Source organism: Trichoplusia ni, chromosome 23 (genome assembly GCF_003590095.1).
Source record: "Trichoplusia ni isolate ovarian cell line Hi5 chromosome 23, tn1, whole genome shotgun sequence".
Lineage (NCBI taxonomy): Eukaryota > Metazoa > Arthropoda > Insecta > Lepidoptera > Noctuidae > Trichoplusia > Trichoplusia ni.
In genome coordinates, this window is record NC_039500.1 from 4,853,848 (window position 1) to 4,877,370 (window position 23,523).

Sequence of the window (23,523 nt, forward strand, 5' to 3'; positions counted from 1 at the left end):
GGTTCACTAACTTATTTATTGTGAATAATACTTTAAAATTAATTGTAATCAGTACTATATTTTACTCTACATTTTATTTATTATCTATTTACCGACCCTAGACATTTCCCATTCATATTTTGTTTTAGAGTCACGTTAACTTAATTTACAGTCGACGCACGTTCGTATGTGCACGCAGCTTTAGAACAGGCGTATTTCACACTGCTAATATTCAGTTAATGTTTGAGATATTTAAATATAAGTGCAAAGCTTATAGAGATGTTTACTCAACACTATAAATAAGATTCCGTTATATCTTGACAAGTTCTGAGGAAATGCAATAAATGATATCTGGAACATAGAGATACATGCCGAGTATTAATCACGACACTTGCTTTAATATTTTCGAGTATCCCAGAATGTTTGATGTCATATTTTATTCTCTTATAGTTTAATTTAGTTCTATTGCAGGCTGACCCCTAGTAAAGAAAAAATATTCTATTATATACGACGAGTTCTAAGAGACCTCGCTTATATTTCCAAATAGCTTATTTGTAAGGAATAAAAAACTGTTTCCAAGAAAAAAAAAACAATTTCGAAACCTACTATCCCACAACTTTTACTCAGCGCCATCTAGGTTCAAACTAGAATTTGGTGTTATGATACTGAACAATTGAAAAACATACTTATATAATATTTTTAGCATACACAGATACTGGTATCTATTTTTTTGTTTGAGAAGGTACCTGTCCACATACGGCAGAAAACTAAACTTTAATGTACTATTTCGTTAATTGGATTGCACTGTCAGTAATATGCTTCTAATTACTATAATGGGAACTGTTAATAACTATACATTACATTATGACAACTGCCAATGTCTAATATTGGAAGTTAAATGATGCAAGTAACGGGTACGGTAATTGAGTGAATCCAAACGCGGATTCAAATATCGTGATTGACAGTGAAGAATGATGTTTTCGGAACAGCAAGTTTTTTGAGAAATTGAGATTGGAAAATGTTAAATTTATCTGCCTACGAGTATATTTCATTGTTAATTGTAGAGTTGTCATTATTTTCAATTATATCACCTAATAATAATTTAATTTAATATTATTAATTTAAATTCTCAAAACAGAATATCTAAGACGTATCGTCTTTGATCTCATGACATCGGGATATCATCATTTGGTCGTTAAAGTTGTCCCATGAAACCATTCCCAAAACGCCCGTCTGCTATACCATGAAGTTTTATTTATCTCCGCACGTGCACATTGTGCTCGGAATGTCCGTCTGATTCAATTTTATTAATGGACTTGGAAGCTTGCCCCACTGACTCCGAACGCGACCATTCTATTTGTCGCGAGACGAACATCTTACGTCGCCGGATGAGTGATTTCATAACTTATGCTATCGTGTTTAGGTGTATATTTGTATGACACGAGTAATGTTTGTCGTAGGGCTGTGACGTGGACAAAACTTTTAGAATGTGCGGAAAATTTTAATTGAGTCATTAGTGGGTTTGTTTTCGGACTGTTTTTTTGTCTAGGCAAATTTTGTCTAACATTTAATCTGGACTAGACTGTTTATTTTGAGAACGAAAATAGAATATTTCAATTAAATTTGGCCTTAGGTTTTCATTTGCTTTAAAATTTAATAAAATCCAAAGCTTCAATAACCTCCAACCAGATTTAGATAAATAACTAGTCTATAAGATAATATTAACTCTAAATCAGTTTGAATTTTTTTATTTGATAATCAAACACAGTACAAATACCGAATGACCAAGCATCTTCGTACAACAAGTAAAACACTTTACATCAAGACTAAATGGTCGTAACTCATTATTGAGAAGGTACCAGCCCTAGGCACGAAACGTCTCGCTCGAGACAGCATTGAGTCACATCTCACGGTGTCAACAAGGCCGCGCTGACTTAGGCGTTTACGATATTGCTTTTAGGTTAATTTACTTTATGATCACTTAATGTTTTCACATTCGATACTGGTCATGCGAAATTTACAACCAGCTACATAAACATACGTACGGCTACACAATTAGGAGTAATATGCCATGCCCCATGTGTTGCCCAGAGTTGTTGTCCAAAATTTCCATTTCATGCCATATTTTATGGCTGATATGTTTATGAATCGTCACGTTTAGTGTTTCCTTTGTTTATGCTATTCGTGGTGTCGTAAATACTAGAGTTAATGCACTAATCATGTGTTCGTAATACTTGTTCTTTGGAAACTGGGTACTTATTGTGCGTCACCCTGTGGTTGAGACTAAATATATTTGTCAAAATTACGAGATACGTAATTATTTCTGCGTTCTCTATTGTGTTATTTAAAGTTACAGTCGACATTAGATATTATTATACAATATATTTTTTCCCGAGAAATATATGCATGGCAGTAATACCGGTTTGTATCATGTCAAACTGTAGGGAGCAGAGTTTTTTTGATGCGATGAAAGAACTACGAATATGTAAAATAAGTAATCTAAAATCTATTAAAACATATTGATTTCTTAGACATAAAATAATAATTTCCTATCATTTGTTTCAGAATGAGTTGGTAGCCGACGACGCCCATGTACTATGGCAGCGGTGAATTCGGTAAGATACAGCCCCGAGCCTATTTACTTCACAAACAACGTTTGTCATCTATACGCACGAACATACATATCTATACGTACATCATATACGTGACGTTGGCGGCTAGGAATAAACATGTATTGTAGGCGTCAACGAACTGCGCTTTAGGCCTTGGATTTTATTGGGTTTGTTTAAATAGACTCAAAACTAATATAACTAAAATCTTAAAGTAAATGTCATTGCTAGATGGTAATTTTTAGTTTAATTTTGGACTTCATTAGAATAAGATAAGGGGTCTCGATTACCTCTTAAATTGAAATTGAGGCAGTCAAAAAATCTTACTAATAGTAATAGGCATATATTTTTTGCAAACTTTAAACACTTTCTGTTTTTTTACTATCATAGGTACCTACCTACCTCAGACTACTGAGAGTGGAAAGAAATCGGTCACAAAAGTAGGTTTCCGAGGCACGTGAACCTTTTTACACATAATATTTAACCAGAAACACGCCACATATTACACAATGCATTATTAGAAGAAAACCAACAAAATTCTGCGAAAAAAGCATTTATTTAAAAAAAATATATAGATGAAATACTAAATTCTATCAGTTTGAAATTTGAACGCTGAAACCAAAATTTCAACAGCATAAATCATGATCCAGTTTCGCCACAATATACACCAGTTTATATTTGTAATTAATATCTCTTATTGCAATTGCTTTATTACAAACTTCAAAACCAATTCAATAAAACCACATCGAATCGAAAGCGAAACAATATTACAGTGTTTATGGCAGTAACAAAACCACCAATTCTAATCAACATAGCTTCGAAAATTCATTATTCGGTCATTGAAATACATGAATTAATAAACCCATGCTGAACATTGGACAGATATCCACATTGAATACAAACACTAGAGCTTTGATATTGCTCTCGAAAATCATTTTCGTGTTGCCTTCCTCGCTGGCTTCGAATTATTATTGTAAAATTCAGTGTTATTACGAGTGTACTGTAGTCGGCTCATTAACAAGGTTCAATCCGTCGTGAATCTGTACCATTATACACTTCACTAATTGGCAACTCTACTTCAGGGCCCATCGTCCCTGTGATAAATTCTCGACGGAATCTTTACAACAGGAAGTATTTCTGACAAAATTGAGACGTGTTTTCTGTTCATGTTCTATCAATTTATTTTTAATTTAATTTGCGATGATTTAATTGCTTTAAATAGTTCGAAGCGGTTTACACGGCTTTAAATAGATTATGATGACAGCGGAGCGTGATAAATTAATTCCTTTGAGTGAGTTATGGTTAAAAACCGTGTTTTTTATGAAATTAAGGAGATATTTTTTGGCAAGCGAGATGGATAGCGTGAAAATGTGATATAAATTTTGGAAGATTAATGTATTAAAATTTAATTTTAAATAGACGAGGATAAAATACACCAATATTTATTGATTTCTACATTATAATACAATAATCTGGATAGTTAATGATTAAATCTAGCCAAAGTAATTTATTTCAAATATATCTTTATTTCAGAACTTTAGAAGCAATTATATATTCTGTTTAGTATGATATTCCTAGGGAGAAAATAAGACAATATTTTCAATAAGCTACAGTCAATAGAAGATAGCATAATAGTCTGCTATCTAGACTAATCTAAAACGGTTTCAGCTATTCACTGACTCACCAAAAGAGTATCCTTCAGTTTAATTACATACTTATTCATTAGAATCAGACTAACTCTCATTAAAGCGTACACGTGGCGACGCTCGGCATAATTCTTAGTTTTCCTTCTCAATTAATTAGCAAATATATAACCCAGTCTAATTACTTTCGAGACTAGATGATAGCGCGGCTGGCGTTCATAATTTTACGTCTCAATATTATACGAACATTTATAGTAAATGATTATCTAGTATTAATAGATACATATTAAGATGAGGAGCTTAATCTTGTCATATAAGTGTTGAATAAAATTAAATGCTGTCCTAATCCCCAAATGCCGCGTAAATTGTAACTAGCGCAAAGGGTTTGGACATTCTCTTTTGTTTGAATAGAAAACTTCAAACGCATGGACATGACTTTTCCTTGTCATTTCTATACATTCGAGAAATTTGACATTAGCGCCTAGAGGAATGTAACATATCCACAGCCCCATTGTAATCGCCGTAAAATGATATGTTGTCTCTATCAATTTTAACCAAAAAGTAGAGACAGAAAAATGTCTACAAATGCCTCAAAATCAAGTTACGTTTGCGTTTCCTCAAGCTATTAACCTTCAAATAAAGCTAAAGACTTATCTTCCCAAGTCTTATCGATACCCAGCCTTTACTGCCCTACCGATAGCACACTACCCTCTGTTTTATCTGTTATTTTTTCCCGCCATAAGGCCTCGTTTAGAGCTTAACAGCTGGCGATTGAGGTATATAACTGCGAGTTGGCTCATCACTGCTCTCTCCCAGGTATAACGGGCCCAGATAAACTAGACCTCTATAGCGTATTTTTCGAAGAGTTTACGAGGTCATGTTAGACTGGTTTAGGTATAATGGCCGTCATCCGACGTTCTGCCATGGACGCCTTCCAAATCGCATCGCATTTGAATAGCAACTGCAGTTCGGCGATAGTCGTTTAACGACTTTTATCGATCTATATCTAAAATTTCTTTAGTGCTGCCAGCGTTTATATTTCTGAATGTGAAAAACTATAAACTTTATCTTTGCTAAAACTTTACGAAGATCTTTTACAATGTAAGAGTTTCAGTAAAAACACGAAGTAAAAGTTTTAGTCTCAATTTGTTAAAAGCTAACATACTTCATACATATTATTCCATTGAAATTTGGCTTTAGTAACAAAAGACACTACAATTTAAACTATGTAACACTCATCAACAAAAGATTAAAAATCATTACGTATACTATATAAAGTTCCACAACTTCGCTTAAGACAGTAAAAACAATTACCGTTGCATGTCGCGTCTTCAATCCCGAACGCCACAACTTTCATTTCACAAAAGCGCAATAAAAGTTAGTGTAATGACGTCATAAAACATTTACAGACGTTTATGAAGCTACTTAACAAAACATTTGATAGCTTGAGGTTGTTTCATTTGTCTTTACGTTTTCATGTGAACATGGCTCGTTAAATACAATAATTACTTATGTTTGTCTCGTGGGTTATAAATTACAATATAATAGCATACATATATATAAGCACTTGATATTTATGAACAAAAACTGAATTTAAAGGGTTATGTTTAGCAAGTAAATCAATTATCAAATTAAAAGCTAGATTGAACTCCGGAAACTTGTAAAATGGCCTCTGAATGAAAATGTCGTATATAAAGCCCTTAGGATTTTTTTTAAATTCCAGAACCAATTGCTGATCTCGACTGGTCATTGTAAGATATTAACTATCTATAACATGCAGACTAACACAATTGACTGCTAAACATGATCTGCTAGAACATCGAATTTCCGCGGCAAACATTGCAATCAAAATCAAATAAAGTTCTAAAAATATAAAAAAGCGCACTAAAATACCACTCTGGAGCGCTATAAATTAGTTGTAATAGATTTTAGACACGCTTTCAGCTTGTGGCGCTCGTAAATCTCTTAGATTCCATTGTCAATCCGAGTTCTTGCTATAAAGACATCACTCGCACGCACAACCACTTCTGAGACTTTAGTACTGGATTACCGCTGTCGGCTTAATCCGTCTTTTGTCGTTAACCTCCTTGCAAGGCCATGGTGTGAACCTCGGAGTATGATTACGCTGTAGAATATGAATATATTTGCGTGGAAAATAAGAGAAAGTGACATTTTATCGTAGGTTTTTTTTTGCGATTCGCACACTTGGTGAAATAATTATTAAAATTTAATTAATTCTAAATCTCTTTTAAACATTTACTGTTTATAGAGCTGCCATCTTACTTAGGTTCCACTGTCTGTCTATGCGCCTGGCATAAGCTACCAGGCTTTATGCTTACAGATAGTATACTCCTGCTGATGTTATATTATAACAACAAAAACTTATAATAAAAATCGAGGTTAAGAAACTTTGTTAAGGACATACATTTTTTGGGAGACAAAAAAAAATTGTCAATTGTCAAATGTTGAGGACATTTGACATTATTACTCGCATTGGTCCGAAACATCTATATCCGTCTAGGTAATTTAAAGGCTTTAAAACAAGAACAAACCTTTTCTTTTTCTGACCCGCATCTCGAAGTAAGCTTTCAAAAACCATTTTCCTTTCATGGATTCATGCGTAATACACAACCCTATTTGTATATTTTCGTAAAAAATATTTATAGACATGTAATCTGAATCGTGAGTTATTTCATCGTTACCGAACGTTTGAGCCGATGATGTGTTCAACATATTACGGACCATTTAATTTTATCGAATGCAATGTACAGATTGTTATGAATCAGCTGGGAGTCAATATGGCGGCCAGATGGAACTCGTACGGCGGGTGTCAGTTCCATTTATTTTTTACTCGCTTGTATGTTTTCGTGTTTGATTTATTCTGGCCTTAGTGTCAAAGGGGCAGCATGAACAAGACGCCTCGGATTTCTTTTGACGTATTACTTCAGTGTACAGCGGACGTGTCTGCGAATGATATGGCAGGAATGTTATGATGGACATAAAAGTTGAAATTCGATTTTTATTTCAGTTCCGTTCTTAGAAGATGATGATAGCTGTACGGCGGCGTGGCGGAACAATTTATAGCTGATTATTCATAGCAATGAAATTATTCTTAGCTTTGTTTGATACGCGTATAAACAACGCTCCAATATACAGTAGTACGACGGCTGAAAACGACTTGTTTTACAATTGTACTCATCGTTTCTACAAAACATTAAAAAGTGCATTAACTAAACAAAGTAAATTGAATTATAAAATACTTTGCGACAGCACAGACCTAAAGCCGTTGTTTTTAAAAAAACAACAGCGACACTGGAAACAACTAATGAAATATACTGAAACAAGGGCAAAAAATATCGCTTTGACTGTATCTTCAAGCAAGAACTTTGTTTATCCTTTCGCGAGGGGAAGGAAAAAAAACTGTACTCTAGATAATGTTTTACAACTTATCAGTTAAATCAAACAACGTTCCGCCATTTAAAAGGCATAAAAAGGGAAAAAGGGGCCAAGTTGGCTACTTACTCGGAGTTTTCGCTGGCGCGGATCGAACGGGATTAGGCTAATGAGCATCGGATTTTCCGTTCATAAAATATACAAGACATGTCCAGAACTTGATATTGGCAAATATTTAATGAAAACAAAATGAAGGTTTTACGTTACTGCTCTGTTTAAATATTTTCTGCACTTGTATTTAAGGTTACTTGAAAAAGTTTAGGCTTGTGATTCATTGAAAGGTTTAAGTTTATAGTAATGAGTTACTAGAAATACAGGGGCATTGATGTGATCTGTCACTTAAGCAAAGTTGAGAAATTGGAGTGGGATGTTTGTTGGACTTGAATTTATAAGTTTACCTTATGGAAGGCCCATTTTTTTGAGTTTTGCTTTCGACACATTCCTATACATTTAGTTTATTGACAACTGAAGTAAAGAATTCGGTTGTTATGTCGCGGGAGGCTCCACAAATATAAAAGTCACATACACCAAAACACACAGACTTAGATTTCAGCTGGAACACTAAAATTTTGCGGAAACACAGCTACTTTTGGTGACAAAAGGGCTCATATTTAATCCCGATTAAGAAAAGTCTGGCTAACAATACCTATTACGATTAAAAGTCTATAACAAAAGATGTTACTCTCCAAAGACGAATTTTATTTTTGCCGGAACTCTTGGCCGCTATATTTTAATGCATTCACTAACGCACTGCGGACGCATTATTAAGTGTTTAGTGGTAGTTCGCACGACGTCTCGTCTCGAAATAACACTGTCGTGTGTAACAACCCATTCTAGGGGAAATATAGCTTAACCCTCGTAATAAAATAAAAGATAACCGGCGGTCCGTATTGTGGTGATAATATAGTTTTATTGAATGGGAGTGTAATGAGCTATGGTTTGTAGGTTTGGTTTTGTGAGTGAATTTTGAAAGTTGAAGACTAATTTTTCATACAGTTTGCTTTTATCGTACATTTAATTTATTATCGATAATTTTTTAAATTCTACGCTTGTGAAAATTTTTTTCGCTTACCGAAGCAAACCTATTACTTCAAGCGTTAATCTGGTCAATTTCTTCCGATGTAAACGACGAAAAAGGATGTCTTTCCTATTGTTTTAAAGTTTTCTTATAACTTTCCATCTAATTCGATGAACATTGCCTGACCTACCACTGTCTTAAAACCCAATATGTGAGATCATGAGCACTAAATTGACACAAAGACAGTAACATCAAACTTAACACTATTAAAATACGGAACGAAGGGAATTTCAAGAAAATGAATGATATTCTAATATTGTAGAGCTACACGAAACCTTTTGTAACGGGGTAATAAAGGGCATTCTAGGCCAAAAGTGGACCGAGCGGAAATTTAATCTGACTAAGGACCCTCCCGTAACGAGGAATTTTGTCCTTAAATAAATGTCGGTAAGTAGGCAGAAACGAATGAATATTTCAATTTAATTAAAAATACAAGTAGAAATGTTGTTTGCTCCCGATTGTCCGTTTAAGAAGCCATCTTATCAGATCTTAATGACCCTAGAGTGTTTTGTTTCGATTTGAGCTATTCTTTGAATTTTGTGGAGTATTTTGGGCAATTAAAATTCCCATTTGGTTGTGGTATTATTTTAACCTGTACTGTGTAATTATGGGCGTTTTTATTTATAAATAAACATTTTCTTGAAATTATTGAGAGAAGAATTAGAGAGAAGTTTCGCCTGGTATTTGACCTAGATAACTAAAATTAAGATATCAGTACTGTTTACCTTGAATTAGTAAGTAAATTTGTTCTCAATGTTAAGTTACAGGTTATATAATGAATCACACTCGTCTTCCTAGTTTTTATATTATTAGCAATTTCTCTTATTTTTGGCATACCTATGCGTCATATCTATGTTAAATCCTAAAAAGCAGTAATTTTTCGAGTTATAGAAAACGTAGAAAACTATTATAATGTCCATATTTTTGGATCCTCTTATACCTAAATACATCACTCTTCCGGAATTATTCTAGATCATGTTTCCCCTTTCGAAATACCTTTATAATTAATTTAAATTCAATATAACCCGTTAACGTACACGGAATCACTTCATACAAGTACTTGCTTTGTATATACCCTTTCATTGTAAGCTTCTAATGACAGTTGGGATCAACAGCCTACGAGCACCTCCCTAAGGAACGGAGGAGGATATCAGGCCTCCTTTACTTGTAACAATAACGGTATATTTTGGTATTAAGATTTGAATATGGTATAATTAATTTCTGTTTTCTCTTTTTTTGACAGGCCTAAAAGTTTTGTATAATATAGAACGTACGCGAGAGTCAAAAGATTGCAGTTCTTTCTAAGTTGCCATTACAATCCAATTTGATGTTTCAGACTACTCTCACAAATTGTTCGAAGTTAGCTTGCAGGATTTGATCTAAATATACCAAAATAAAAAAGCAGCATCCCCAGTAAGCTTTGTATATGCATACGACGCTTACTGCCAAGTCTTGAAAAACCTTAAATCCTTAAACTGTACTATAAAATACAGCTGAATCAATTTCGCTTCCGTACATCGTTATTAAGCTCACCAACATAAAAAACCCGCACGTCCAACATTTAGTTCAAAGATAAAATGTTGGGTTTTTTATCGCGTCCGTGATGGCGTCCGAGCGTCCATTGCTGCAGATAATGAACCTCTACAACCCCCATGGGCGTAAAACCGAGGCTCCGAACTTCCTCTGTCCAGGCGAGATATCTCTTGACACACTGACTTATATATGACACTTTACTAAGACACTTAACAAGATGCCCGCTTTATGTGGGGATCAGAAACCCAAACAATTCAATGACATAAGGGTGATGGTACAAATTAGGGATACTACAAAAAATATTTGCGAAGAACAAAACTTTGTGATTAACACAAACAAATGATCCTACCCCTGAACAAACAGAAATCCCATGATATATATGTATGTATACAATGATCTAAAATAGACATGAGAACTATTCCAAGGGCCTCAAACCAGACGAGTGGGCGACGGATCCTCTCTACCCTTTTAGCGAGTGAGTGGATCACAATCGCTGACTTGACTCCCCTCGCGCCGCCGGCCATCCGACCGCCTTGGAAACACGCCAGCACTCTGTTTGAACAACTTTAATTGAGATTATTCTATTCCAAAATAATTTTAAATATCCAAACATAGATGAACAGAAGCAATCCCAAATTCAACGATTACTTTATCAAGATTTCTATTGGAGTAAATTTGGGTAACTATGCAGGTTTATGAACTGTACAAACTTTACACAAAATATTATCATACTCCCCGTTTCCGATGACGCAAATGCCAAATGCATCAAAACGTCACGCGTCAAGCGGCCGAATGTCTCAAATGACAAGTAGCGTCAGTCACGCGGACTGAAATAGCTAGGTTGAGTAACCACTTTAGAAAAAAAAAGATCGAAATACTATTTATAATGTCCGCTTTATTCCGCTATCAAAGCAGTATTGAACGTAAAATTTTAACGACACCGCAGAGCGGGCGGCGCGCGGCGGCGGGCGTCGGCAGTGAAGTGAGTGCGGCGGGCCACCGCTTTATAGCAAATTGGAGTCATAGCGGGTTGACACCGAGACGGTATGGCACTGTCCCATGTGACGGGATACAACAAGACCCAACGGGCTATGTCGAGCAGCAACGAGATGAGGCCATCGGACAGGTTGGATTCGAGCCAGCGATGTGTCCCGCCACTCGCGTGCTACGGGATAACAGGATATCTAGCTTATGTAGGGATTATTCAGACAACTGGGTCGCAGTTTCGTTTGTCGAGCGAAATTTTCAATGGGATTTAATGTTCAACCATCGTTGTTGATATAAGTAATTCGCATCAGTATAAATTTGCTGAGTATAAACGTTGGCAGCGTGACGCGTCGTGAAAAGTGATTGTGTCGCGGATATTGAAGTAAAGAGAGTTCATGAGTGCATAAATGGAGTGAAAATGTTGGGCACCGCTGACCTAGATAATTGAGTTCTCATCATGAACAATTCTAATACGAAGAGTCACAATCAATTTGTATTATTATAGATGTTTTGTAATAATTTGAAAGCGGTATTAATGAACTCCGAAAAACAAAATCACTTTTAACAAAAGAAAAAAAAATCAGCTTAACCTGTCTCGTACTCGGAACCCACACACATGCGTGTCTCTTTTTGTATTTTGGACAAAATTTTGTATATTTTTTTATCCGTAGCTGCGCGGACGATAAAGGAATCTGACGTTCAGCCATTCAACTAATGGGAGGTCTGAGCTTACATTCCGTCATTTGGATTTTAACTTTTATTTCGAAAATAATTCCAGTTTTATGAACTTTACCTATTTATACATTTGTTTATTCGTTTTTTTTTGTCAAAATCGGAGAATAATTAAAATTCATCAGTTGGTCATATATCGAGGAAAGTATCTCAATAGGTTGGTGCTTCAATCAGAACATAAGAATGTTCTAAAACTAGATGTTACTATGACTGTCATACGTCATCTCGTTTCCTAAGTCCTAACACACAAGATCATAGCAGGTTCAAGTATTTTTTGATAATTTTCGATCAATTACAATTTTCATCGTAACCCTTTAACAATTAATCCGAAGACACCATTCCGAGATGTCTTTTGTTTTTGTAATAGTTTGTAAATGAGCTCTCAATATCGTGCTATTCCGTCCATGTGCCAAGGTATTTAAAGAATAGGGCTGTCAAGACGCCCCGCATATTAAATTTATGATACCGAATGGCGTCTGCTGTTATTTATGGCTTAAATATATTTTATCGTAGAATTAATATGCTTCGGCACGATCAAAGAAGGTTTTTGATATTATTTAGTTTCATAAACTTATTGTGTAGCTTTGATTATAACTTCATGGAAAGCTTTTTTTGTTTTTTTTTTGTTCCGCAGCCCTAGTTTTGCTTGGTATAAAATAGTGTTTTTAAGTATTTATTGATGTAATAATTAAATATAATACAATGGGTAGAAAATTGTGGAAGGGTTTGGGGGAGGCCTTTGCCCAGCAGTGGGACACAGTGGGCCAGAGAAAAAAAAACAAACAGTAGGTAGGTTTTTGCTTATAGGTAACGTATGCTCAGTTTAAATATTTATTATGTATAGGTACCTAATAATATACATTTATTATTTCCATTTGAAATGTTACCATTCCACAAATCATCGCAAAAAGACCTCACTGACCCATTTGCACACTTTTTTTAGATAAATTCATGAGCAGTAAATATTCAGCAACTACGAAATCTGATACGCATCAAATATTTGTGACAACCAACATTTTACATGCCAATTTTGTATGCCAAAGCAATCTAAAAAATGGATTTATTTCACATCGTTTCGCCCAAACTGTGTCAATAGTTGAACTAGGTGTAGATTTTACTAGTTTTATCTATTTGTGACGATCGTACATCATAGTTTTTCATTTCGTATAGATAGTTTGTGTGTAGTTTTTATAGTAATCTCTTTTGATGGCTGTGTACATTTATCACACTACCTTTTACTGGAGGATTTGCACGCTTAAATCTCGCTTACGTTGATAAAAATAGCCCGTCTCTTTCTATTTAATTACATCTATAACATATTATCTCTCTTATATGTATTATCTATATCATTAAATTAATTATGACACTAACTCTAAAAGCTATGAAAGCAAATTAATTCATACAATTCAGCTACAAAAGCTCGAAAAGCAACCGTTACGAGTAATTCAGAATCAAAAACCCTAACATCAACAAGCTTCAGAACCAAACGCTCTTGAAATAGGCGTTCAATTAAAAAACAACATCGCCTCCCTTATTTGTGAGGGCACACTGTGCACTTCATAGACGCACGTCATCAACATAAATTGGGGCGGAGCGTGACACAGGCTCCATCTCGCGTATCACGTAGGAACTACATTATTCTGCCGCCACAAATCGTACGTATTTCACGAATATTCGGGAGTTATGCTCAAATGTTTTTCTCTCCACAAAGCTGCCTGTATCAGCATTTTAGGCACACGGTCTGATAAAAAGAAAAATGTTATTTCGCTCGCTTTTGTTATTTTTTGCTCATTCTTTGTATAATTTGTGATTTGTGTCTAAATTCTATTTAAATTTAGCTATTGTTATTCTAAGTGTGTATGGAAAGTTGTTATAAATCGGTTTTAAATTCAATTTTGAGCTTCCAAAGAGTTTGAAATCAAATGACAAGGGTAAAAAATAATTTATTTTTGAAAATATATTTAAAAAATCATTAAGAAAATTAACAAAACACTGCACACAAACAATTTCGCACCATCTTTTTGTAATTACAACGTTAAACAAAAATGTATTTTATGTCATAGTGATTAGAATTTAAAATCGTTTGTCTAGTGAAGCAGCAGCTGTGGATAGTCTCCATTTGTCCCATTCCATTTTAGATTAAAGTTCTCGACGGGGCCTCTGCGTGTTGATCCGAGTCCCTACGTGATCCTCCCTAAAGGATCGTATTCGACCCTCGCTGTTAATAGCGTAAATAAAAAATAAATTATAATTCCCTATTATTTAGGCGTGTGTTCTTTGTTTTAAGGTTAAGATTAGGGATACAAGGAGGTTGGTTTATTACAGGAAAAAGTTACGAGTCTGAAATATAAGTAATAATAATAATAATGCGGACAACATCACATACATTGTTCTGAACCCAAAGTAAGTTGCTGAAGCACTTGTGTTATGGAATTCAGATACAACGAAGGTACCACAAACACCCAGACCCGAGACAATGTAGAAATGTTAATTTTTACATTGACCCGACCGCGGATCGAACCCGGGACCTCAGAGCTAGCGACACCTTGAAAACGGTGCGTACGCCACTCGACCACGGAGGTCGTCATAAGTCATGTTTGATTCAACATTTTATACATGCTAATTAAAAACACAACTATAAGCATACATACATTAATTCGTAACTTTATAGTACTCTTTCAGCCGCCGTTTTTTATGACTAAGGTTGGTCCGGTTGAGTCCAAAACTAGTCAGGCGTTATTAAAATAATCACTGACCTATTTACTGTGTAATAGAAGTCGAAAGTAGCAACCCTCCACCCCAGCCCATACTTCTAATAAAATTGTGGATAATCTTTCATGGTTTCTGATCTGCTGATGATTTTCTAACGAAAAATATAACTATAATTCATAACATAGTATTTTGGCAAAAGCCATTGCAGTTATAAATAGGCAATTAAAACTAACAATGTTCGTGTCACGTATGATTGATGGGTACATGGAATTGAAATCTCTTGCATTGCTGTTGACAAATGATTGTCTGTGTAAAATAATAATTCTTTATAATTTTAGACGCAACATAAATACTCATTTCTGAAAATTTCAAGATAAAATGTAAAAGATGTAGGTTAAAGGACTGCCTGTTGTTAAATGTTAAACCCATCGGTTGTAGGTAAGTCTTTAGTCTTCCTGGGCTCTTAGACAAATAGTGTAGGTTCTTACATTTAAGATCATTGTAGCTACACGAAATGGAAATAAAAATTCAAAATATATTTTTTTTAGGTTTGCCTGCGGTAGAGATTAACAAGCAGCACCTTTGTACATCTATAATTTTGAATTTTTCCAGTACTTTTAGTACAAAAACTACTTTTAAGTTAAAAAAGTAAATGATGAAACGCAGACAGATACCTGTCTGAAGCCGTCCTGTGTAGTTCTAGCGTTGGAAAGCTTTGTATACTAGGGGCCCCATAGCAACAGGTTCCCGGCGCCCGGTAACAAACCAAAGCCGAGTTCCGAATGCACGACGGAATTAAGTAAGAGAAAATATGGACAACCCTTTGCTTAACATAATTTTGCGTGGACCCTACCTGATATTAAAATTCCAATGCTAAAAAGGTGGTAGACAAACAAGAGTTAAAAATGTGGTATGAAAAATGGGACGAAAATGATGATTATGTTATTTATGTAGGATTTTTAGTTTAAAAATGAATATGTTTATAAGTGATATAAAAGTCGTACAATTGCTCTTTCAATCTTGTTATCATATTTCTATAAATACATAATTGTTTTCTTCGTTCGACTAAAACAAGCCAAAACTGAACGTTCCAATAAATTTAATCAATGTCTTACCCCATTCCTCTCTCCAAAATATTTCATAACATCTGACAGACAAATATTATATTTTCCCGGAATATTGATGAAACAGGAAGACATACAAAATCATTGTTATTTGTCTTGTACAAAGAATTTAATTAGAGCTTTTCGAGTCTTTGGACGTGAAATTAGATAGCTACTTATGAAGTGAGCCCCGACATAATTAAGTTTAAAACAGGTAGCTCGAAGCAACAAAATGAATCAAAATTAACCCAGCGCAATTTGACGGCACCGTGTCGACGGAATTCTCAAGTTTAATTAAATAATATTTTGTTTATCACATGAACGGAACCAAAACGGGAGGAAAAAAGAAAAATCTTCTCATTAGCTTTGATGTCGAAATAATTAAGTGCCTCAATAAGGTTTTATGCGGACGTTACTGCCCGTAGAATTGACAAATAAGTTCTAAAGAATTCTCTGACTGTATTTTGTTGATGGTTTCTTATCGGTAAGGTATAGACAAGGTATAGACTTTTTAAGTACTCCTTACGAACTCATATTCTAGTATTTACTAGTACTAACAGATATAGAGAGTGAAAACAAGAAAAAAAATATTAATATAATTTAGTAACCTGTTGATACGAAAAATATATTAAAATACTAAGTATCATGAAATCAAATCAAATCAAGCTAGTCAAGATTCTCATCAGAAAATATTAGACGAAACACTAAAATCCGTGAATCACTTCCTTCTCAATTCAACCACAAGCTCGCCTGCTTTTATGACTACCGAAGGACAAAACTTTGCTTGTTATCCGAGAAATATCACAACATATTTCGATGCCTTTATAGGGAAAGTTTGTGAAGCTAGACTGGCAGGAATCATTGACCGGCCCTCCGACAGAGCCTTCGATAGAAAACTTTTCGCGACTCCATGAAACCGAGGTTATTATGTATTGGATATAACGCTCATAATTCCAGCCACAATTGAGCAGAACTTTGAAGTATGTTTGAGCGTTTGTTTATGATAAACTTCCAAATTTGGTAGGAATGATATTCGGTGTCTGAGATATAACAATGCGAATTTGAACAGTAGTCAACCAAAATAAGATATTCTTTCCAAGCTTATTACCTTTGGACACTTTGATCAAGTAATAACCCCATGAGTAGCTATTGTTTTTGACCATTGTCCTACTGTAGCTATTATATTAATATTTTTTATTTTAGATGAACTAACAATGGTGGTAAGCTTACAATTACATTAACAAGCAGTCACCGTACGTATTAACATAAAAAACAAGAAACTTAGCCACCAAAACACAAACAGGAAAACAAACACATTTAAAATCAAATAACTTGCTAATTATAAATTCATACTTTTAATTTAAAATCATTGTTCACAAATCCGCAAACTCGAAAAACGATTACAAGTATAAAATGGGAAGTTGCAAACGTTAAATTAATTTGGAGTCCGCTAAAATGCGATGGAGTTTAATTACAAGATTTGTCAAATAATAAATAAAGAAAGTTCTGTCTACCCTTCAGATACCGCAACGATTTATACCTCAGCTTCCCCTTCCCTTTATTTAAGTTACCCCTTAAGAGCTAAGCATTGAATTTCTTGGAAACGGTTTTTTCCCTTCACGGTCCTGTGGTTATTGAGATCATTTGAAGTAGATTCGGAGTTTGATTAATTTCGTTTTCTGTTTATTAGCTGCTTGAGGTAATAAATGTGGATGTACATTTTTCTTTATGTTGTTGGGGATTTTTCTGATTTTCGTTTACGTTGTTTTGCCTTTCGTTTGACTTTCGACCAGCTAGTACCTACGAGTTATACCATATTTGGGGTAATCCCAGAATATAATACAATACCTATAGAAGTTTAGCTTCCCCTTAATTACCCATTCGACATTATCTGTAAGTAGACTTCCACCTCATTTCTTCATACCACCGAACAGTTGCTTCCTAAAACAACTAATTACAAACAAATGAACATAACATATAAATCAGCAACTACACAAAACTTTGCTACAACAGGGTTTGTTCTAATTTATCGTCCGGATGATCTGTCGGGGATTTGTCGTAGCACTGACAGATCGCGTTTTAATGCTGACGCTATCCGTAGCCATGTAGCCGTAGCTGCGTAGCAATTACCAACCGAAATAGGGCAGCGGTCCCTGTGTACAATTTAACACTTTTTTATCCATTACTGTAGACTTTAATGATTCAGTCGCTGAAGTAAAATGACAACGGGATGAAATGTAGAGTTGTAGAGCATTTAAAATTTCTGTTACGACAAACAAATTAGGACACGAAAAACACTTTTTATCGCTTCAAAAACTTTGGCCTAGTTCTCAATAGTATATGATAAAATTATTTGAAAACATTAAGGCCCTGTTTGAAATACGTCCGTTGTATGTAAAAAAATAACAAACATACACAATCTGCTACGTGCATGACGTAACCTTACTCTTAGTACTGTTTTCCTCCAATTTATTTGAACACGCTTTTAAATAAATACTCATCTAATGAGGGACCAAACAAACAAATCCTGTTTAATGACCGTAGCTATTGATGTTGACTTTATTAAGAACACTCGTTGGCCCTAGTCTAGGCACAACAAGACAAAGCCTATTTGATTAAGGCTGAAAAGAGATTACAGACCTTTATCTGATTTAAACCTTTTTTGTTGAATGTCAATGTTTTTTTTCATTTGATTAATTAGTTCAAGTTACGATAATATAACCTCATTTTTTATTTGTTTTTCGCTTTTGAAAGTTTTAAATTAAACGCTTTTATGTTCTCTGTTTTTATACTCTTTTATGTGTACTCGCAAAGGAGGTAAGCTAAGGTGATGGCGGAAATGAAATCAGTCCTCGTCTTGAGGGATTCGAATAAATGTTTTTAGGATAGAACAGTCTGATGATCAAATACCTATGGCTAATAGTGGGGTAATGAAAAACGTTATTCGTAAAACATGTTTTTTACCCATTTCTCTACCTTTGATTTACATTATTGCCCAAAATATAGAGTTTGTTCTGGTTATTTATTTAGAGAATCTCAATTTATGAAGTCAATACTAAAACTTTACACTCCGGTGCTTCTATTGATTATGCTTACATTCAGCCTTTACAAAGTTAAATTTGTTTTGAATAAATACAACCTTTACGAAGAACTTTCGGACACTGTTCGCCAAGCTATCGAAACCCGAGCGAAAATGTATTAATTAACGACCTTATGTACATAACTATAAGTCTTAAATTAGATCTGAGTTATCGTTAACTGAATTGTGGCTTCGGGCTTCAGTTATGTGCATCGTAGCGTTTAAATCATGCATGTATTATACTAACATGTTCAGGCTGTTCATCTGATATGGACACAAGCAATCAAGCATGTAATACCGGCTTGTATTGGTCGGAGTATTATCTTACTTGCCATCGCAATATCACTGTCAAACATAACCTTTGCACCATCAGCTTTTTGTACGGTTGTTGTAATACATGCAACAGCCTATAAGCATATGATATAACTGAACACAACTTCCTGGTGATGATTACTTTGTTGTGTCGTCATGAATTGAATAAGACAATGGTGCATGCCAGGGTTGGCACCTACGGCCTTTGACTTGGTAGTTCAACAGTCATAGCTCTAAAAAGGTATTGTTCACAAGGATATTGATTCCGCAAGTCACGAAATACGAGTATTGAGTGTACACGTAAGTAAGCAATAGCACAAGTTCTACGTTACACCTTCGTCGTAATATCACCTAAACGAGAAAAAAAAACACTTGCCATAAGATTTGGCCCTAAACATTTTTCCACATTAAACAATCCAACCCCTACCCATAAAAAGCCACAAAATTCACTGCGGCCTAAAAAACGCTAAAGCGATTTGTCGCAGCGACTGACGGATGGTGCTCTAATGAAGAGGCTGACGCGACCGGTCGCAATTACCGCACAAATTAATGCCACTGCATCGCTGATTACTGCTTTGCAATGCTGAGTGTTCTAACTGCTAAAATTAGAAGCGGAAAAATTGTACCAGAATTTCCGCTGGCTCAATTCTGATTAGAGGTTTCCATTTTCACTATGCATACTTTTTTATGTAACCTGTTTTGTGTCTCGCAGTTTGGAAAATGATTCCTCTTTGACCTTTAGGCGATTGAGGAGGAATAATGTGTATTGAGGGTTTTGAAACGAATGGTTAAAAAACGTGAAACGTTTCTTGTGAAAACCGAGTTAGGTTCAAGGTTAAGTCGAGCTAATTAAGTACTTTCCTGAAGCTCATTAAAAATACATTAAATAAGCCCTTTAAACCTTAAACCAAGTTCCTTAATACTTTAATAACAAATTGTAAATACCAAGAGTTCGACGTAGTATTTATTTTAACGATGTTAATTCAAGTGGGCAGATCAAAGCAACAATCTTAAAACGAAAACGCCTTTGCCTTTAAAAGTAAAAATCGGTAGCTCTATGACCTCATTACCCTGAATAGGCCTTTATTCGGAACATTAGAATTTAATTGGATCATGTTTCTTATGACGTCGAGCATATATGCATGGATGTAACGTATTAATTATGTATATGTACGTCAAATACGAAACAAAAGCTCACATTTCCACATTATGCGAAAACGACGCCCGAAGCATATGAAATGAAGTACAGACAGCAACAGAACTCCAAACACTATCAAATAAATATAGCTCCTGATAACCTTTGTATAGAAAAACTTACCATCGGAAATAAAAAAGCCAAAACAGACATTATATAAAAAAACTACAGGAACACTAATATGACACATGATTTTAAATATTTTTTGCACATTCGTAATTCAATTATTTTAGGACTTTTGTCGCTGACCGTACTTATACAGCCAACAAACCGAATTGGTGCTAGCGTAGGTAACGTTAAGTGAAATTTTATGCCGTCTCATAAAAATCCACGTGCTAGGGGCCGATTAAGCGGTGGTGAGCATAACCTGAGTGAGAGAAGCATAGGTGCAATGCAGACACGCGTGACGATTATTGTAGTTTGTAATTTCAAGCTTTTTGTAACCGTATGTCTGGCTAAGCTATTGCCACACAAGTTGATCGATCACCGGTTAAGCGGTGGTTGATGCGGTTGGTCCGTTGGTGATCATTTCTGTCGATTCGTGCTTCAAATTGCGATAAATTGTAAAACCCGACTGTAGTTAGAAGATAAAAGTTCTGATAACCAGTATTGCCCTACTAAGGGATATTGCTTTGCCCAGTTGACTGTATTAAGGACTTCAAATACAGGCTCCGTGTAAAGCATTATTTACTTAGCTGCATCTGTTTAGCCGACCGAAAAATAGTTGGGGAAAGGCTATGTAATGACTTGTAAATACACTACAGATATGCATTCGATTTAACCTCAAACACTTATAAAATAGCCACCTTGTTATTAATTAATATTCTAAACATTGTTCTTGTTACTGATTATACGTTTCTTTGAGGAGAAAATATCTCTGAAACCGTAACATTTTGCTATAGAATTTGAACGAACGTATCACGGTAGCTGTGCATTGTACAACAGTGCTAGTTCCAAACCATTTACCTCTGCTACTGAACCAGTCTTTTGTTTCCATTACCTTGTATTTTGTGCCCCAGCACGAAATATGCTGAGGATCACAGAGGTGGAAATGATTCAGTGCGCGTATTGTTCTTTAAGTAAGTTAGATGCTTTTGTATTGAATCCTTATTTGAAAAAAAAAAATACTTTTTTGATAAAAATTCGAAAATAATTCCACGGGAACATAAAATCGTAATAAAAACTTTATATACATACCAACTTTCGCGTTTTTAATGTAGGTAGGATTAGTGGGATGACAGGATTGATTTCAAATAAGTTTACTTAAAATGTTCCTTTATCTTCTGTCGCGAGGCCCTTACCCTAAAACGTCAACAGTTTTTATTAACCATTAATATAATTTTACCTTTTTACTTTTTGCGACACAATAGAGATTGTAGATAATGCAAATTGAGATAAACGGAAACAACTAACAAAAACGATATAACTATACGGTATTGAACGTTCTTTGTCCAAACTCACAGCACCATCCATTAACCTTTATCCCAGATTTATTACACGAAAAATATTGTGATTCAAGGAACGACCCTCCCTTAATGTTCGATATCCATTGCTGCTTATGCCTTTAACAACAAACATACATCATGTGCAGACCCGCAAATGTATCGCGACCATACCTGACGTATCGTTCTGAGATACAAAACGATTCTGTTGCCACGCTTCCAATTTCCTGGAGAAGAAAAATGGATTGAGACGCATCCATTCAGGTTGTAGGGTTAGCAGAAACAATACAATCGACAGTCTAGGAGTTCTTTGTTAGAACACACTTTGTTCTCTATGGACCAACTTGGCAATGTTTGAGTACAAAAACTGAAATGGAGAAAAGTGATGGAAATTGCTCAGTAATTGGTAAACATGGTAACCTCTTTTTTAACTAGTTGAGATATAGGCATACGGATCGTATACGCAATTTATTTATAACACTGCACGTATAGTGTATATAAATTTTAAAGCAAATAACTTCACATTTTCTGATATACAAATGTTTTTCTTGAAATAAAAAGAAATGCATCATAGCAATAAAACCTGGCTGAATCGAAGTTTTAAATACCAACAAACCTAAATAAATCTCTTCTTTTTTCAAACAGATTCCTCAAACCGTTATCTGACAGTTGTATTTAGAACGACAACCCAATCGGAGTATTTCACCAGTTTGAAGTGAATTTGATTTGAACTTCGAATACCTATGAAAACAAAGTATTCCGCCAGTCCGCCAGTTCGACACAACAAAATAAAAAAGAAAAAAAGTGGTTTTAAAAATCGGAAAGTATTTTTGGTGGCGAACAAAGCACGTGTATCAATACGAGTCGCACCGTTCGGAACTACACCAATATCATGTTTTCTGCGTAAAATAAACTTTTAAACCTTTCCGCGTAGTCGTACGGTCGGTATATTACAGTCCCTCGTATTTGGTCACGTGCAATTTTGGGTAATTTTTTTGTTGCGAAACTTTTTCTGGTCAGTTTATAGGCGCGTGACTTTACGTACTCTTGAAACCTGTCAGTTTATTAAACGTTTTCACTGCTTCTTTGTAATAAAATACTTTTGTACGCCTCTTATCAAATGATTTGCTATTTCACATTTAAACGAATGTGCTGCCATCACAAATAATTGTCACAATTATATATTTTTATTTTGTTGACATCGCGTTAAATAAAATACTGTTTATACTTTCTAAATAAAATATACTTGGATTTCAAGCTAGCAACCCTGGTTGAAAGTGGAACGGTTTTAGAAAAGCTAGAGTCCGGCAGATCTCAGCACTCGACACAATGATGGATTAATGGCCGCCCGGGGAATACTCCGCTAGAATTTAAACTGCGCTTGAAGAAACTTTTTAAATGTAACGATATAGTTGTACCTGGTATCAGGTGTTACTGACTGACTTATGGCTTATAGTGTTGTGCACTAATGGATGGAACTTATTATCGATAGAGAACTGTAGGTTGTACAACTTTTGACCTCATCGGGCTAGTTTACCATCGTAAACGTTTTTTAACCTTATCTTGTGTATTATCAGACTTATTTCTGAACAAAAAAGAATTATCGATATCAAACGGTGTATGTTAAATACATTTCTGAATAATCTGTAAATATCGAGAAATCTTT

The 23,523-nt window shown here is 34.9% G+C and overlaps 1 protein-coding gene across 2 annotated transcripts in view; it reads left to right on the forward strand.

Annotated features, from left to right (window-relative positions):
* The first annotated feature begins 2,407 nt into the window (after positions 1-2,407).
* The window catches only part of LOC113504716 (zinc finger protein 628-like), a 162,770-nt gene continuing 141,654 nt past the window's right edge, over positions 2,408-23,523 (forward strand). The window contains exon 1 of one of the 2 annotated variants that reach the window (XM_026887127.1): positions 2,408-2,594. In XM_026887127.1, the coding sequence (XP_026742928.1) occupies positions 2,577-2,594 (18 nt within the window). In that variant the 5' untranslated portion in view covers positions 2,408-2,576. The remainder of the gene's footprint in view (positions 2,595-23,523) is intronic. The other variant, XM_026887128.1, reaches the window with a different exon arrangement.